General features: G+C 53.3%; 2 protein-coding genes across 2 annotated transcripts in view; both read left to right on the top strand.

The window, feature by feature from the left end:
- The window catches only part of LOC309684213 (olfactory receptor 14A16-like), a gene marked incomplete at both ends in the record, with an annotated part of 151,839 nt that overhangs the window by 92,708 nt on the left and 40,092 nt on the right, over positions 1-19,039 (top strand). The gene's annotated exons all lie outside the window — the stretch shown is intronic.
- Positions 4,854-18,193, top strand: LOC309684190 (uncharacterized protein; the record flags this gene model as incomplete). The annotated part of the gene is made up of 3 exons (XM_082500135.1): positions 4,854-5,785; positions 10,271-10,325; positions 17,258-18,193. The coding sequence occupies 3 exons, from the start codon at positions 4,854-4,856 to the stop codon at positions 18,191-18,193; spliced, it is 1,923 nt and encodes a 640-aa protein (XP_082356261.1).

Genomic DNA, 19,039 nt, shown 5'->3' on the forward strand with positions numbered 1-19,039 from the left:
CATTTCTCTCCCTTTGAGTAAAGGGAGTTCTTGACAATTGCACCCAAGCTGTCCAGCGCTGGAGGGGAATGAGAAACAAGTGCGTCTAGATGCTGCAGAGTCTCCTAAAGGTGCTCCTGTAACCCAGATACACTGGGATTACTGCAGATTTGGCTATTCAAAAGAGAGCATTTTGTTCACTTTGTCCCTTTGCTTCCCTCTGTGGATCGAGGGAGCTCATGACATCAACGTGTGCCTCACTGTGAGCAAAGATTGAATATGGAGAAACAGAGTCCATTACAGGGAGGGTTTGGGGGTTTTTGGATCTGGGCTTGGCAGACAAATGTGCTTTCTGTTGGTCTAAGGCCATCTGCTGTGAACAGTGGACTTCAGAGGAGGTAATGTGGACTTCATTCAAAGCAGAAGAGTGTGTTTTATTTTTTATTGAACCATCTCCTCCTTTGTTTTTGTTTTTGTGACATTTAAGAAACATCCCCCTGTGTCTGTGTGCAGCTTGTTCTCTAGGTAAACCAGGTGGAAACTGGTGCCAATGGACTGCAGTGGAGGAAGGTCAGCTGTGAACAAGGCTGCTGTAGTCCCGGGTGGCTGAAGAGAGAAATGGGGGTTGGGGGGGTTGGGACAAAGACTGCCCACAGAGTGTCTGACATAAAGGGTCTTGACTGCCCTATACATTCAGCCTCCATTTGGAGATGTTCGCTTTCAGTAGCGTTTGGAGATTGCCAATATCACTTAATGTGTAAGAAGACAAATGAAGACAAGTGGGGAAAAAAGGAAGTCCTTCCTTACAGTTTTTTAGTATTGAAATATTGTCACTGTTGACATCTCTCTCATTAAGCAGATAAGAACTGAGGGGTGAAGGAGATCATGGTCAGAGACCTGGCTTGTGAGCTGTGCATGCGAATGAGCCCTCTGGTGCCACGTTCCTGAACTGCAGATCCTGACAGACTGACCAAGCCTCTGGAGAAGTAAAAGGCAGCAGCAGAGCTGCAAGTTTCTGAGGGTGTTAGCGAGCCTCACTGAGGGCCATCACTGGAGAGACCATGAAGGGAATGACCAGGAAAGGGACCATCCCTGGGGGCTGGTGAAGCAGGAAGTCAGAGGCCCTGGTTACAGGTTGAAAATCCAATATATATGCGACTGTGAAAGCCCTGGATGTGTTTCATCAAGCTGGACGTTCAAGCCCTGACCCGCTTCCCCTAGCAATGGGGATCCTTGCCCTCATGGGACACTCAGGGCTCCTCCTGGGGGCAGTGAGATGTGGGGGGGTGTGATGCCCAGTGCAGGACAATGCGAGGTCTCATCCTTGGCTCTATGGAGTAAGTGGGTGGGTGAAGTGGCAGGAAAGCGCTGGAGCTGAAGGGACCTGGTGTCCTCTCGGGATCCTGAGGGGAAGAGACAGCAGCCATAGTCGTTTGCACGAGGATTTCTATACTGTTGGGTACTCCCAGCAACCACAAAGGGGCCATCCCAACCACCGGCTGTCCTACACTGTTCTATGCCAGTGACTATTTTTCAGCAGATTTTAACCACCACCCCTGTGTCCCCACATCACCCTGACCTGATGGCGTCCCAAGCTCTACTGATGACTCTCTGTCCTCACTGAGTATTGCACAGAGAAAAACACCACGCAAAGCTGTGGTGTTCTGAGGTTTTGTCATTGGCTGTCACTTCCCCAAAACATTGCAGGTTTGCTTCAGAGCAGAGACACGCTGGAGTGGATGGCACATGGCAGTGGGAAGAAGAAATGAGGTTCTCACAAAGGGAGCAAACCCTTCTCAGTCCAATGCCAAAGAGAAGCAGAGCTGGGCTGTGCGGTCTGAGCAGGAGAGGGGTTTGCTGTCTGTTGTGTCTCTGCTGCCCTGAGGGCCTGTGGTGGAGGTGAAGCTGATCTCATGAAGGAAGAGAAGAAGTGTGGGCTTCATGTGGTTCAGGACCACTGTGAAAATCATTGGCCTGATCCATGATCGTGTCATCAAGGGTTAAACACTGGAGGAGAGAAGAAGCAGCAGAGTTAGAGAGCGAAGGAACACAGTAGGAGACTCTGGTGTGATGTGCTTGCTGTTCATACTGGAGAGAGAAAGGACAGTGCTTGTGCCACTGCAGGGGTGGGATTCAGTCACTGGCCCAAAGGCACCCACTCTATCTGAAGATGCTCTGGGTGATGCCTGTCACACAGCCAGGCTCGATGGGGACGGGGCTCCTGTACAGGACCTCTGCTGTCCCTGTCAGGCACATGCAGTGTTGCTGGAGAGCCCTGGCACCTCCCTGAGCACTACAGGACGGAATCTGTAAACTAAATTGAGGTTCCCCTGCCATGAATTAGGTCAGGCAATGAAGGGATGCACGTGAGACCACTGCCATCGTACTCCAGGGACATGTGGAAAAGACAGCTGATGGAGAAGAGAAAGAGAGAGACTGAGCTCTGCCTATGCCACATGACTCCATTTGGTCAGCTGAATCCTTCTATGGGCTGCCCTGGGCAGAAGGAAGAGTTACAGGGGCACTTGTCCTCCACGTGGACACCTTGTGTCATTGAAGTTGGCCAAAGGGATTTCCCACCAGCCTCCACCAAGATGACCCCAGTTGCTGCCCTGTCTCTCTGAATTGCTCCACTAGAGCTTTCAGTTCCCAGCATGCCTCTTGGTCACCCCTGCCACCAAAGATGTCCCCAGGTGTCTGTGTCCAAACATCTTCCTCCTGCCCTCCGTCTCCATTACTTCACAAGGGAGCTGAGACCAGGAACTCACATGCAGGAGCCGCTTTTGTGCCCTTGTGAAGTGAGGCCAGAGGAATGCCACCTGCTGGGGGTTTGTGGTGGGCATGGGATGGAGGTAACGCCTCTTGTATGCCCAGGGACTACAAACCCAGGCTGAGAAGCTTCCATTGACTCATCAGAATCTCTTCCCTCCAAACAGGAAAAGGAGATTTCTCCCTGGCATTATTTGGGTATCCTGTCTAATAAAAAAAGAAGAAAAGGTATTCTTGGACCTCAACTTGTCTCTGAATGAGAATTGAAACTGCTGGACAGAAGTGTCTCTCCCCAGCTGAGGGAGGAAAACAAGTGATGACTTCATCCTGTTTCCCAGCAGGTTCCCCTGGAGCCCCAGGGACACCTCCAGTGAGCCCAGAGGGGACAGAAAAGCTGCTGCCCTGGGCTGGTGCTCTGCTGCTGATCTGGGCCGGGCTGCTGGGCCGGAGGGAGCTCCTGGCAAGCGGGCAGCGCTGCAGAGAGACAGCTCTGCCCAGGAGCAGGGCTGGGGGCACTGCCTGCAGGGAGCAAGAGGAGACCTACAAGGAGGAGAGAGCTTAAAGACAGTTGGGATTTGGGGGTGCTGAGAGCTCAATGGGGCAGGAATCTTCACCACCCTCTGTGTGGTAAGTCTCTGGGTGCCGGGCAATGCATCTCCGGTTCCTGGAGGGATCTCCTCAAGCTGCTCCATCTGACAGCTGCTGGGCTCTGTGTGGGAGGGCACTCTCAGTTTCTGTGCCATGGAGGAGGAGGATGTGCTCCAGAGCAGGGCTTCCCTGCTGCCCGGTGAGAGGGACAGAGCCTGAGTGCTGCCTTCTGCCGGGGATGGCTGTGGAGGTGTGCATAGGGGTGTGCAGGCAGGGGTGGGCAGGGCTGTCCTTGCCAGCAGGGTCCGTGTACCCCGGGGGCTGTGTGCCGGGGCAGGGACTCTGCCACCTGCCACGGTCAGCTCTGCGCCTGCCCGTGGAGCTGCCACGGCGCTGTGGGGAGAAGCTGTGGGTGGAAGGAGTGACCGCCAGCAAGGCAGATGCCTTCTGCTGTGGAGAGGGACCTGTGTGGGTCAGGGCTGCTCCCGGATCCCCATCACCCCCAGGATATTTGCACAAATCTTTTTGAAGAAGGACATCGAGGCACCTTTCCCCTGAAAGGGAACAAGTTTGTGCTGTGAGGTGTCTCGTCTTGGCTGGCTGGGTGGGCAGTGCGAGGTGGGAATGGATTTCTCCTTTGTGGAGCAGGCATGGAGACCCCCTTTCTCATTAGCTCTTCCCTGAGCCTCTCCTGAGCCCCCACACACCCCAAGATGCCCCTTGGGCAGCGCTGTGCTGCCAGGAGGGGTCTGCAGGGCAGAGCTGAGCACACAGCGGGTGGGATGGGCAGGAGGAGACCCAGGGGCAGAGAAGCAGCTCCAGGCAGGGGCAGCTCCTGGCAGCCCAGACATGGGCAGGGGGAGAGAGGGAGCTGCTGCCAGAAGTGAGCGGACAGGGGGATCCCAGCACCTCCCACCATCCCCTGACCTTCAGACAACTTCTGCGCAGCAAGCCTCTGCTCTCCTCTCCCACCCACCCCACAGCCACAGGGTCCAGGGCATGAGATACTTCCTTGGCAGCTGCACCTCCAGTGCAGAAGTGTGCGTGTCCTGCACAACAAACAGGCGATAAACAAGTGCCGGGCAGCGTCGCTGTCTGTGAGGGGGAGAGCACAGCTGGGTGAGGAGAAGGCTTCACTGCACACCCAACTGCCTCCCTCTCCTCCCTTCATTTTTTCAGAGCACAGACACATTTCTCCTGTTTCCCCACCCGCCCGTAGTACTCAGGATCTAGGGAACTGGGGTGGTGGTGTGAGTCGGCTTCTTTTCCACCTCTGACCCTGGGAGTCTTGGCCCAGAGGTGCCCTCATGGAAAAAAGGTTTTGAAGTAGTATCTCAGCCAGTCATGGAGAGTGCCATTAAGTTGGTGTGGTTGGGGAATGATCTGGGTCATTCCTCATTCAGCTGAGGGAGAGGGATTTCTCTGAGGAATGGCATGGGGTTTTCCTGAGAGAAGTCTCTCCCACTTTTTCACTGCCTTTTCCTCCTTGGACAGGTCCCCATGCCAAGAGGCTGCAAATGTCCAACAGCAGCTCCATCACCCACTTCCTCCTCCTGGCATTCGCAGACACATGGGAGCTGCAGCTCTTGACCTTCTGGCTCTTCCTGGGCATCTACCTGGCTGCCCTCCTGGGAAACGGCATCATCATCACTGCCATCGCCTGTGACCACCACCTCCACACCCCCATGTACTTCTTCCTCCTCAACCTCTCTCTTCTTGACCTGGGCTCCATCTCCACAACTCTCCCCAAAGCCATGGCCAATTCCCTCTGGAACAGCAGGGTCATCTCCTATGCAGGATGTGCTGCACAGGTCTTTTTCGTTTTCTTTTTCATTTCAGCAGAGTTTTATCTCCTCACCATCATGGCCTATGACCGCTATGTTGCCATCTGCCATCCCCTGCACTACGGGACCCTCCTGGGCAGCAGAGCTTGTGTCCGCATGGCAGCAGCTGTCTGGGGCAGTGTTTTTTCCTATGCTTTGCTGCACACGGCCAATACTTTTTCACTGCCCCTCTGCCAGGGCAATGCCCTGGACCAGTTCTTCTGTGAAGTTCCCCATATCCTCAAGCTCTCCTGCACACACTCAGACTACCTCAGGGAAGTTGGGCTTCTTGTCGTCAGTGTCATAATAGCATTTGGGTTTTTTGCTTTCATTCTCTTTTCCTATGTGCAGATCTTCAGGGCAGTGCTGAGGATCCCCTCGGAGCAGGGACGGCACAAAGCCTTTTCCACATGCCTCCCTCACCTGACTGTGGTCTCCCTCTTTGTCAGCACTGGCATGATTGACCACCTGAAGCCCCGAACTATCTCCTCAAAATTCCTGAACCTGTTTTTGTCATTTCTGTACTCGGTGGTGCCTCCAGCAGTGAACCCCCTCATCTACAGCATGAGGAACCAGGAGATCAAGGATGCCCTGTGGAAACTGATTACTGCTTCTTTTCGGAGGACGCAATGAACTGCCCAGCTTCTCTTACATATCACACATGATGTAAGTCATTATAGGCCTAGACGGTCTTTGGTAGGTTTTTTCCCTTTGTTTTCCTTGGTTTTTAGCTTTTCTGGGTTGCAATACTGCCATCCACAAAATATTCATCTTTTATCCTATTTCTATGTCAGCATCTGCCTGTCTTGTGTAAGCCGGAGATTATGTGAAAATAAGGAGCTGCTCTCTCTGTGTGTTTAAACAAAATAAGAAACCCTGCACTGACTTGTTTGTCTTGCCTTGTGCCAATTTTCTCACGCCACCCTGGTCAGGAAGGTTGTCAGCTGGGGCTGCAAGCTGCCTTGGGAGTAGATCTCCACAGCATGCCGGCTGGGTGATCATTCTCACTGGCCTCCATGTGCTGCTGTGGGACCAGTCCCAATGGGGCTGCTCTGCTGGACTGGGCTGGCGAGGGGACAGGAGATGGCCAGATTCAGGGAGGGTCTGGCCTGGCAGGGCTGGCAAGTGCCCCGGAGAGGGAAACCGAGGGAAGAGCTGACATGTGGCAGTGTGCAGGCTGGGGACACACAGCAGTGTCCTGGCACAGCCGGGCTCCTGCAAGAGACATGACGGAGCAGCAGAGCAGGGTCTGGGCTGTGCCTGTGCCCATGGGACACCCCGGGGAAGTTTCCCCAGGGCCACCATCATGGTCCAGCCAGGAAAAAGTCCATTTCTAGCAAAGGCATCTCACCCCAGCTCAGAGAGGTTCTTTGTCCCTTCAGATAGAGGGACACCTAATGAGGAGGTCAGAAGTCCACCTTTGCATTGTACAGATGAGACATAAGCATGCACAGCGTGTGCGTATGGGGAGATGGACGCGGGTGAGCACAAATGCCATCAGCTATTCCTGGGGGTGCCATAGAGGTGAGTGGGACAGATGAGGTCACTTCACTTGGAGAGTAACATCTCCTGGTGAAACACGTGGATGCAGCACTGGGATGTACTTCCTTGTACCGAGGTCCCCGTGTCCATCTTCATGAGAGAGCAGAGCAGGGCGACACACCGCAAGGCTGCGGTGCCTCCCAGCCTCTGGGGGTGGCGGCAGGAGGTCAGAGAGACACTGTGACCGCTGCAGTGCACTGCCTCTGCATGGGCAAGGGAAGGACTCGTGTCTCTGATCAGCCGTGTGTGTATGAGGAGTGCCCGAGGTCAGCTGAGGTGTGGATACCCAACAGAGCTCTGACATTTCTGTGTGTGACTGCAGGAACAAATCCCCACCGTCCCAGGGATGTTCATCTCAGCTGCCCTGGACAGGCTTACTGCAAGTGCTCCTGTCTGATACGTCACCCTGTCCTGTGATTCTGGATTGTGCCCTGAAAAGTGCCAGACCTGCTAGAAAGGTTCTGGGGGTCTATGGAAAAGGCAGATGTCAAACCCATCTTCAAGAAGGGCAGGGGTGAGGATTCGGGTAATTACAAACTGGTCAGTCTTCCACAGTCCCTTGGAGGGTGATGGGGTACGTCCTTTTGCAGCCACCTCCAGGGAGTGGAAGGACAAGAAAGGCTTTGCTGGACCAGAATGGTTAGGGGAAACAAGGGCATATTGTGTACCCAGCATTGTGCATGGCCTTGACATCATCTCCTTATAGCCATATTGATGCTCTCTGGGCTGAAGCAGTGGATGGTGTGGTGGGTGGGAAGTTGGCTAGATGGTCAGGCCCAAATGTCCACAGTGGTACAAAATCCTCCCAGAAGCCAGTCATAACCAGAATCCCTCAGTGATCAGCATTTGGGCCAACACTGTTGAATGTCCTTATTACTGCCCTGAATGAGGAAGCCCCACCCAGGAAGAGGACATGGGTATGGGTTGGCATGTCCCTTCTGCCTGACAATCTGACGGGTCAGCAGCGGGCAGATGGCTTGTTTGTGTCTTTCCAAGCAGCTGAAAGGCCAGCAGCAGTCACATGGTTTAGATGATCACCGTGAGGTTACTTATGTCTGTTCAGGTGAAAGACCCCAAGAAGGCTGATGAGTGAGGTCACCTGCCTGCAGGGTGCTTTCTGAGAGTTTTGAGCTTTCCTTGGATGTGGGAGAGAGCAAAACTGCTACAAGGTGCACCTGGGAAAGTGGAGACTGGACAGGAGGAAGAAGCAAGGTCACATGAAAGGTAGAGCTGTGATTCAAGAGGTCACCCAGAGAGAATTGGTGATCAGCCCGTGCCTTTGTGTTCTTACAAACAGCTGATGAGGGCAGAAAGACATCAGTGAAGGTACAGAAGTTCCCAGGGGAGAGCAAGGCACGGAAGCACCATGGGTCTACAGCCTGGAGGATAACAGGGGCAGGAGGGGGACAACCTGCGCTGCAAATTGCCAAGCTACTGGCAAGGCTGGAAGGCACAAACAGAACCCAGGTCTTTGCCCTCTTGGCTATGGCAGTTTTCCCAGCTTCCAAGCACTATGAGACCATCCAGGTCTTAGACTTGCAGTCTATCCAGAAGCTGAGCATGGATCCTCTCCTCTCCACAGTTACCCTTCAAACAGACAAAACCACACATATACAAATGATTTTGGGATGGACTATTCTTGAGCTTGAAGATGAGGTCCTTGAACATATACCTCTTCTCTCCAGGGCCACATACCATAGGATTCTTCCACACAGCTCTCTCAACAAGCCAAGGTCTTCTCTCCTAAGTCCAGGACGTTAACCCTGCTCTTTGCCATGTTCCTTTTTCAAGGGATCCAAAATTCTTTTATATCGCTGACCAGCTTTTCCTTCTTTACAAGTATGAAGTCCCAGAGAGTGTCTCATCTCACTGGTTTCTCACTCATTTGTGTCGGACAGTTATCATCACTGTACTCCGAAAAGCTCTGGAATGACTTGTGCCTTTCTGTGTTGTCCCTCCAACAGCTATCAGGTAGCTTAAGCGCCCCATGAGGACCAGGACCCGCAGAAGTCCTCATCTAATTCTTTCTCCTCCCCTGCAGATCAGCAGGTCTGTAGCAGACACCCACCATTGCCCATGTTGGTCTGCATGATAATCCTCAGCCATCAACGCTCAGCTGACACATTGTCCATCTCCAAGCAGAGCTCCATGTACTCCTGCAGCTCTCTCATACAGTCCCTTACCCTCCTGGTCCAGGCCTATAACCTTACCAGTACCAGAGTCCCAAGACCCCACAGTTTCTCTTGCAGATGCTTTGGACCACCTGCTCCCTCCACTAGTCAGCTCCCAGAGCCTATGGTCTCTCCGGTATCCACTCATGGTCTCTCTCATACCTGGCTCCCAGGTCTCTATCCTACTGGCTGGCTTCTCCAGCCTCATGTTTACCAGCAGTTACACACACTGACCCACCCAGCAACACGAGAAGGATGCATGCTGGGCTCTCCATTTCGGCCCCCTCAGGTGCACAAGCCCCTGTGACTTGTCATCCCCACTCCAGTGGCTGACGCTCACAGCTCCATACCTACCAAGAGCAGAGAGCCCCCTCACCCCCGCAGCACTTTGGTGGAATTGGAGAAGAAAACCGGAGAGGCTGTGCTGATCACTTGCAGGCCATGGCCACACAAGGGGCTTTACCAGCAACCTCTTTAAACATAATGGGCTACTTTTAGCCCCTTTTCTTGAGGTTTTCCCACACTTGTCCATTCCCAAACAACCTTCATTCCTCCTTTGGCATTTCTATGACACCTAATAGTAAGTCTTGAACAAGACTACAGTGTTGTTTCTGTTAACACGCAATGAGTGTCACACTCTCAGAGGCAGTAACCCTCACCCTCAGACTGGAAGGTCACCCCAGGAAGCTCTCCCATTGACCTATCTTGGCCTGTCTGGAGTGCGAGTTCATTTTCCTCACAGCAGTCTGTGTGGTGCTGTATTTTGGGTTTCTGAGCCAAACACACACAAACACACTGCGGGTTTGGTTGTTGTGTAGCAGTGCTTACACAGTGTTGAGGTTGGGGTGTTTTTGTTGCTTTCTTGATTTTTCAGATTATTTTCCCTGGTGATGATGAGGCCGTTTCCCAGGAGGGCAGCCAGGTAGATGCCCAGGAAGAGCCAGAAGGTCAAGAGCTGCAGCTCCCGTGTGTCTGTGAATGTCAGGAGGAGGAAGTGGGTGATGGAGTTGCCACTGAACATTTGTTGGACTCTGAGCATGGACCACTGTTGTAAAAGAAGAAAACAGTGACAAGACACAGCAGACTTCTTTGAGCCTCCATTGACTCAGCTGAATCCCTTCCCTCCAAACAGGAAAAAGACATTGCTCACTGGCATTGCCTGGGTGTCATGTCTAATAAGAAAAGAAAAAACGTATTCTTGGACCTCAATCTGTCTCTGATTGAGAATCGAAACTCCTGGACAGAAGTGTCACTCCCCAGCTGAGGGAGGGAACATCAGGGATGACTTCAGGCTGTTTCCCAGCAGATTGCCCTGGAGCCCCAAGGACACCCCCAGGGAGCCCAGACGGGGCAGAAATGCTGCAGTGCTACAGCCCAAATATGCGCTCTTGCCCTCAGGCAAGGGCATAGCCAGGATGAGCTGGAGCATCTGCTTTTTGACAGCCAAGGCATGGTGAGACAAGGCAGACCCCTGGGCGAATGGGATGGGAACTGGCTTTTCAGGCTGGAAGGATCTGGCGTGGTGTACCCCCAAAGCGATGAAGTTTCTTTGATGTATGGAGTTCCTTTATGATGAAGGCTACAAGTTGGGTGAGCCCTTGTGAATGAGGGTCAGAGGAAGGGCCAGTCAAGGTGACATGGTGGTGGGAGACGAGGAACCCGCAGCCAAGGTGGGGAAGCTGGCACAGTCTTGTTTAAGGAACCCAGTCGAAGTCTCTGGATGTAGGATCCTGGGCCTCACTGGGGACGTTAAAGGCCCTGGCATTTCCTGGAAGGGGAACACAGCAGTGTGAAACAGTCCAGGAGGGTTCTGGAGTGTCTTGGGAGAGCTTCTCAGCACAGCTGCCAAACAGGCCGACAAGGGCAATACAAGCCTGGATGTGATCCTTGCCAGCGTGGAAGAGATGGTCAGGGACTTGAAGGTCTTTGTAAGCCTTGGCTCTCGTGACACTGAAACAGTTGCAACGCAGCTCCCAAAAAGAGTGAGGAAGGAAAGGCAAATGGCAGACATTAGAGGAGCAGACTTCAGCCTGGTCCTGGGAGTTTGAGTGGGGATCTCATGGTTGGCAGCATTGAAAAGCAACCGAGCTCAGTACAGCTGGTCTTCAAGGACAGCATCTTCCAAGCACAGATATGGTCTATATCAAAACTCAGCTGAAACTTCAGAGTCAATTCAAGGGCACCATAACGACCTGGTACTACTTCAGGGGCAGTGGAAAAAGAAGCACAGATAAGACGGTATCACTGCTAAAAAGTGGGCATAGATAGATCTATGTTCTGTGCTCTCTGACTGCGTTATCACCAGCAAGGTCTCCCAGGCCTCTGTGCTTCAAGGCGGCAGGACTCTAGAGGAAAACGGTGGATAGGAATCAAAGCAGGGGCTACTTGAGCAAAGTCAAATGTTACCAGTCAGAAGGGACCAGATGCATAATTCTGTACTTCCAGAGAGGGAGAGAAAGGGCCATCAGCTTGCTGGTGCGTGTCCACGGCCTCTGAACCAATAATGACAATTTACAGACCAGCATCAAAGTTGAGAATATGAAGACTTCTTACACACTTCTAACACCACGTTGTTTCAGCTTCTGCATAACATCTTCCTTCAGGGACTGATGCAGTTGCCCACACAGAGGCGTCCACTGCCTCAGAGATACCCGTGGGTAGGTGATGGCCCCACATGGCACTGGGTAACGTGACTCAGGTCTGCTGGGAGTCTTTCAGCAATAGGAGTTAGAGGAGAGGCAGGGTAACGAAAGTATCTCACTTGAGACAACTCATTTCTTTCCCTTTGATTAAAGGGAATTCTTGACAATTGCACCCAAGCTGTCCAGCGCTGGAGGGGAATGAGAAACGAGTGTGTCTAGATGCTGCAGAGTCTCCTAACGGTGCTCCTGTAACCCAGATACACTGGGATTAGTGCAGATTTGGCTATTCAAAAGAGAGCATTTTGTTCACTTTTTCTCTTTGCTTCCCTCTCGGATCGAGGGAGCTTATGACATCAACGTGTGCCTCACTGTGAGCAAAGATTGAATATGGAGAAACAGAGGCCATTACAGGGAGGGCTTTGGGGTCTTTGGATCTGGGCTTGGCAGACAAATGTGTTTTCTGTTGGTCTAAGGCCATCTGCTGTGAACAGTGGTCTTGAGAGGAAGTAATGTGGACTTCATTTAAAGCAGAAGAGTGTATTTTATTTTTTATTGAACCATCTCCTCCTTTGGGTTTTTGTTTTTGTGACATTTAAGAAACATCCCTCTGTGTCTGCGTGCAGCTTGTTCTCTAGGTAAAACAGGTAGAAACTGGTGCCAATGGACTGCAGTGGAGAAAGCTCAGCTGTGAACAAGGCTGTTGTAGTCCCGAGTGGCTGAAGAGAAAAATGGGGGTTGGGTGGGTTGGGACAAAGACTGCCCACAGAGTGTCTGACATAAAGGGTCTTGACTGCCCTACACATTCAGCCTCCATTTGGAGATGTTCGCTTTCAGTAGCGTTTGGAGATTGCCGATATCACTTAATGTGTAAGAAGACAAATGAAGACAAGTGGGGAAAAAAGGAAGTCCTTCCTTACAGTTTTTTAGTATTGAAATGTTGTCACTGTTGACATTTCTCTCATTAAGCAGATAAGAACTGAGGAGTGGAGGAAATCATGGTCAGAGCCCTGGCTTGTGAGCTGTGCATGTGAATGAGCCCTTTGGTGCCACGTTCCTGAACTGCAGATCCTGACAGACTGACCATGCCTCTGGAGAAGTAAAAGGCAGCAGCAAAGCTGCAAGTTCCTGAAGGTGTTAGCGAGCCCCACTGAGGGCCATCATTGGAGAGACTATGGAGGGAATGACCAGGAAAGGGACCATCCGTGGGGGCTGGTGAAGCAGGAAGTCAGAGGCACTGGTTACAGGTTGAAAATCCAATGTGTATGTGACTGTGAAAGCCCTGGATGTGTTTCAACAAGCTGGACGTTCAAGCCCTGACCCGCTTCCCCTAGCAATGGGGATCCTTGCCCTCATGGGACACTCAGTGCTCCTCCTGGGCACAGTGAGATGTGGGGGTGTGTGATGCCCAGTGCAGGACAATGCGAGGGCTCCTCCTTGGCTCTATGGAGTAAGTGGGTGAGTGAAGTGGCAGGAAAATGCTGGTGCTGTAGGGAGCGGGTGTCCTCTCGGGGTCCTGAGGGGAAGAGACAGCAGCCATAGTCGGTTGCACGAGGATTGCAGTTCTGTTGGGTAGTCACAGCCCCCACAAAGGCGCAATACCCACCACAGGCTCTCCTACACTGTCCTATGCCAGTGACTATTTCTCGGAAGATTTTAACCACCACCCCTGCGTCCCCACATCACCCTGACCCGATGACGTCCCAAGCTCTACTGATGACTCTCTGTCCTCACTGAGTATTGCACAGAGAAAAACACCACACAAAGCTGTGGTGTTCTGAGAATTTGTCATCGGCTGTCACTTCCCAAAAACATTGCAGCTTTAATTCAGAGCAGAGACACGCTGGAGTGGATGGCACATGGCAGTGCGAAGAAGAACTGAGGTTCTCACAAAGGGAGCAAACCCTTCTCAGTCCAATGCCAAAGAGAAGCAGAGCTGGGCTGTGCGGTCTGAGCAGGAGAGGGGTTTGCTGTCTGTTGTGTCTCTGCTGCCCTGAGGGCCTGTGGTGGAGGTGAAGCTGATCTCAGGAAGGAAGAGAAGATGTTGAGAGTGTCCTTAGTGTGGACATCATGTGGTTCAGGACCACTGTGAAAATCATTGGCCTGATCCATGATCGTGTCATCAAGGGTTAAACACTGGAGGTGAGAAGAAGCAGCAGAGTTAGAGAGCGAAGGAACACAGTAGGAGACCCTGGTGTGATGTGCTTGCTGTTCATGCACTCTACTGGAGAGAGAAGGGACAGAACTCGTGCCACTGCAGGGGTGGGATTCAGTCACTGGCCCAAAGGCACCCACTCTGTCTGAGATGCCCTGGGTGATGCCTGTCACACAGCCGAGCTGGGTGGTGACGGTGTTCCTGTACAGGACCTCTGCTGTCCCTGTCAGGCACATGCAGTTGTGCTGGAGATCCCTGGCACCTCCCCAAGCACTACAGGACGGAATCTGTAAACTATATTGAGTTTCCCCTGCCCTGAATTAGGTCAGGCAATGAAGGGATGCACGTGAGACAACTGCCATCGTACTCCAGGGACATGCGGAAAAGACAGCTGATGGAGAAGAGAAAGAGAGAGACTGAGCTCTGCCTGTGCCACGTGACTCCATTTGGTCAGCTGAATCCCTCTAGGGGCTGTCCTGGGCAGAAGGAAGAGCTTCAGGGGCACTTGTCCTCCATGTGGACACCTTGTGTCATTGAACTTGGCCAAAGGGATTTCCCACCAGCCTCCACCAAGATGCCCCCAGATGCTGCTCTGTCTCTCTGAATTGCTCCACTAGAGCTTGAAGTTCCCAGCATGCCTCTTGGTCACCCCTGCCACCAAAGATGTCCCCAGGTGTCTGTGTCCAAACATCTTCCTCCTGCCCTCCCTCTCCATTATTTCACAAGGGAGCTGAGACCAGGAACTCACATGCAGGAGCCGCTTTTGTGCCCTTGTGAAGTGAGGCCAGAGGAATGCCACCTGCTGGGGGTTTGTGGTGAGCATAGGATGGAGCTAACTCCTGTTGTAGCCCCAGGGACTACAAACCCAGGCTGAGAAGCCTCCATTGACTCATCAGAATCTCTTTCCTCCTAACAGGAAAAGGAGATTGCTCCCTGGCATTGTCTGAGTATCCTGTCTAATAAACAAAGAAAAAAGTTATTCTTGGACCTCAACTTGTCTCTGATTGAGAATTGAAACTGCTGGACAGAAGTGTCTCTCCCCAGCTGAGGGAGGAAAACAAGTGATGACTTCATCCTGTTTCCCAGCAGGTTCCCCCGGAGCCCCAGGGACACCTCCAGGGAGCCCAGAGGAGACAGAAAAGCTGCTGCCCTGGGCTGGTCCTCTGCTGCTGAGCTGGGCCGGGCTGCTGGGCCGGAGGGAGCTCCTGGCAAGCGGGCAGCGCTGCAGAGAGACAGCTCTGCCCAGGAGCAGGGCTGGGGGCACTGCCTGCAGGCAGCGAGGGAAGCAGGGAGGCCAAGAGAGGTTAAAGACAGTCTGGAGAGGGAGGGTGCTGAGGGTGAATGGGGGGAGAACTCTTCACAAATCAAAGACCCCGCAGTAGCTGGAGAGATCTCCAAAAGGTGGCACCTCCCACAGCCTGTGGCATCTTTCAGGAGGAAACCCACAACTTCTCTGCTGTGGAAGAAGATGACGTTCACCAGATCGGGACTTCCCTGCCGCACCATCAGAGGCACAGGGCATGACAGCTGCCTTCTCCCAGGAATGGCCGAAGGGCTGTGAAGGTGGGTGTGCAGGCAGGGGTGGGCATTGCTGTCCTTGCCAGCAGGGTCCTTCCACCTCGGGAGCTGTGTGCCGGGGCAGGGACTCTGCCGCCTGCCAGGGTCAGCTCTCCACCTGCCCAGGGAGCTCCCACGGCGCTGTGAGGAGAAGCTCTGTGTGGAAGGAGTGACCCTTGGTAGGACAGGGTCCTTTTACTGTCACAAGGGTGCTGTGTTGGTCAGGGCTGCCCACAGCTCCCCAGCACCTTTGGGCATTCCTGAGGGCACTCTTCAAGATGGAGTTCCCTGAAAGAGAAAGGGTCTGTCTTTTCATGTTTCCCACCTTGATGGGATCCCTGTAGAGATAAGGAGCTTTCCTGAGTCTGTGCCTTTGGTTGACAGCTCTGGGGGCTACAGACAACACCAGTATCCCCTTTCCAGTCTCACCAGGGTTTGGGGGACCTGCTCCTTAGCCCCTGCACACACGCAGAGGCTGCGGGGCAGAGCTGGGCACACAGGGGCTGGGATGGGGTCTGTGAGCACTGGCAGGGAAGAGACGTGGGGACAGGGAAAGAGCTGCTGGCAGGAAGAGTTCCAGGCAGCGGAGATGGGCAGGGAAGGAGGGAGCTGCTCATGGGAACCCTGCTGCAGGGGAGATATGGGCACCTCCAGCCACCCCTGCAGTGCAGATGCCTTCCCTGAACCACCCAGCACAGCCCTCAGCCCTCACGGCCATGGGGTCTGGGGTGGGAGTCAGCTCTGTGCCCGGCAGAGCAGCAGAAGAGGCAAAGGGCATCCCTCCTGCCACGTGCCCCATTGCTGCTGCCCAGCGGTGGGGCTGAGGGCACCTGTCCTGCATTATCAGTGTCTGGGTGGTGGTGTGCCCAGCGAGGTGAGGGTACCGCTGTCCTGAGTGTCCGTCTGCCTCTCCCCATGCCTCTCCCAGCCAGACCCTCATGGGATTTCTCCTGGTTTTACCTCGTGTCTCTTTTAAAGTTATCCTTTTATTGCTATCAGCCTCCCTGGAGATGGGAATTTCAGCTGCAGAACCCCACACTTATATTGTTCATCCACTCCTGCCGGTGTGTCCATGGGAACAAGTATCCCAGCTTTCCTCTGACCTGTGGGGCTGTGGGCAATGCAGGCTGTGGGCGTGGGGAATGGGTCCGTTTTCTCCCACTGAGATGCCAACATTAGGACAATTGGGTATGTCCTTTGGGTGTCCATGGAAGCTGTGAGCTGCCCTCCAGGATGCCAACGTGTCCCATATCACCACTGTGTTATCGGAAAGCCCCACAGAGAAACAGAGAAACTCTATGACTGAGGAAATGCTGTTGGGTGGGTGAAATGAGCCGTGGGTGTCCTTGGCTAGACGTGGGGTGCTGAGACCTTGAGAACGGGTGAGACATTTAGTGGTCTGAGATGGATTAGTCTACTCTCAGCACTGCCTGATTGCATAACAGAAGAGAGCAATCACCCTCCATCTCATGAAGGTGCAAGATGGAGGGACAAACCATCTCCCCTCACCCTGCTCTCTGCCAGAGGCAATCCTCATGTCTCACAGCACTCACTCTGTTCTCCTGGAGTGCAGCAGAAACGCGGAGGGTTTCTGACATCCAAGAACACTGCCCAGGTGAGATGGGGGGAGCTGTAAAAACCCCAAACCTCTCCAACTACCTTCTGCCATGCCTGTTCCTTAGCAGTGGGAGTTCATATGTTGAAAAGCCCATCTGTGTTAGGAGTGGATTCCTCAGCCAAAGCACAACACCAGGACTGGCTCTGGCCACCACCCTCCCCATGAACTCCCTGCTGCAGAGCAGGGCTGACTCCTCGGCAGCCACTGGGCAGAGCCCCTTCTCCTCACGGCACAGGCAGCCAATGCCAACCAGAGCTCCAGCCATGGACGTGAGGAAGGTCTCCTGGAAGATGAAAAGGGAGTGTATGCAGCAGGGACAGAGCCTATGGGAAATGGCTTTTATTTTGTTTACAGAAGTCTCCACTAACTTACTCTGTTTCCCTCCTTGGACAGGACCTCCTGCCCAGAGGCAGCAAATGTCCAACAGCAGCTCCATCACCCACTTCCTACTCCTGACATTCACAGACACACGGGAGCTGCAGCTTTTGACCTTCTGGCTCTTCCTGGGCATCTACCTGGCTGCCCTCCTGGGAAACGGCCTCATCATCACCGCCATCGCCTGCGACCACCGCCTCCACACCCCCATGTACTTCTTCCTCCTCAACCTCTCCCTCCTCGACCTGGGCTGCATCTCTACCACGGTGCCCAAAGCCATGGCCAATTCCCTCTGGAATACCAGGGTCATCTCCTATGCAGGATGTGCTGCACAGGTCTTTTTCTTTTTCTTTTTCATGTCAGCAGAGTTTTTTCTTCTCACTGTCATGGCCTATGACCGCTACATTGCCATCTGCCAACCCCTGCACTACGGGACCCTCCTGGGCAGCAGAGCTTGTGTCCGCATGGCAGCAGCTGTCTGGGGCAGTGTTTTTCCCTACGCTGTGCTGCACACGGCCAATACATTTTCACTGCCCCTCTGCCAGGGCAATGCCCTGGACCAGTTCTTCTGTGAAGTCCCTCAAATCCTCAAGCTCTCCTGCTCAGACTCCTACCTCAGGGAAGTTGGGCTTCTTGTGGTTAGTGCCTGTTTAGCCTTTGCGTGTTTTGTTTTCATCGTGCTGTCCTATGTGCAGATCTTCAGGGCGGTGCTGAGAATCCCCTCTGAGCAGGGACGGCACAAAGCCATTTCCACGTGCCTCCCTCACCTGTCCATGGTCTCCCTGTTTGTCAGCACTGGCATATTTGCCTACCTGAAGCCCCCCTCCATTTCCTCCGCATCCCTGGACCTGTTGGTGTCATTTCTGTACTCGGTGGTGCCTCCAGCAGTGAACCCCCTCATCTACAGCATGAGGAACCAGGAGCTCAAGGATGCCCTACGGAAACAGGCTCCATGGACAGTGTTTCACCATCGATAACCTGCCCCCACTTGCTTTACTCTGCTTCTCTTGAGGCTTGGTCCTACTGTGTCTGATCCGTGCACAACACTGTGTCAGGTGTGGCCTGTCAGGTAATTGCTCTTCAATAAAAGGGCATCTCCCAAGTGCAGTGCCTGAAGGATGGGCTATTCCTCCAAAGTTCCTGCCAAAAACATGTTGAAGGAATTGGTCTTTTAAGAAGTCTCTTCTCCTTGTGTTCTCAATGTTTTTGGAGCTAAGCTCATGGTACTATTGGGTTCCACTGCACCAAATGTTCTGGATTTAAAAGCGCTCTTCTTTGTGTCCAATGGCATGGGAGATGGTCCATGAGCTCCCATTATCTTCTCAGTCTTCTTCACGTATGACAGGACTGACGGCATATGCCAGACATTCTGGAAATGCATTGGAAGTGGGAGGAGAGGCGGGATTAGGGACTCAACACGTGCCCTTGGGCTGGAACGGATAAAGACTCAGAAGGTGAAACAGCCTCAACTGTGAAGTCCAGCAAAATAAAGCCCTGAATCACTGTGTCCACGCACAAGGACTCTGCAGTGCCAAGGGAGTCATGAGTGACTCAGCAGGCACAGGGAGGGGAGACTGGGGAGACGCAGGAGCTGCCTGAGGGAACCCCAGGGCCAGGACTGCTGTGCTGTCCTGGGGCGTGGGGCTGCCTGGGGAGAGAAGGGGGCAAATTCAGTCAGGGCTGGGGATCACGCACAATATGAATTCTGGAGAGGCAGAGAGTGACTAGCCTCTTTTTCCTCCTTCCCTTGGCGCCAGCACGAGCCCTGGGGCTGATGGGCAGGCTGACCTCCTTGTCTGTCCCCCAGGAGCTGCTGTGCCCTT

Source organism: Vanellus vanellus (genome assembly GCF_965231255.1).
Source record: "Vanellus vanellus genome assembly, contig: HAP1_SCAFFOLD_45, whole genome shotgun sequence".
Classification (NCBI taxonomy): Eukaryota; Metazoa; Chordata; class Aves; order Charadriiformes; family Charadriidae; genus Vanellus; species Vanellus vanellus.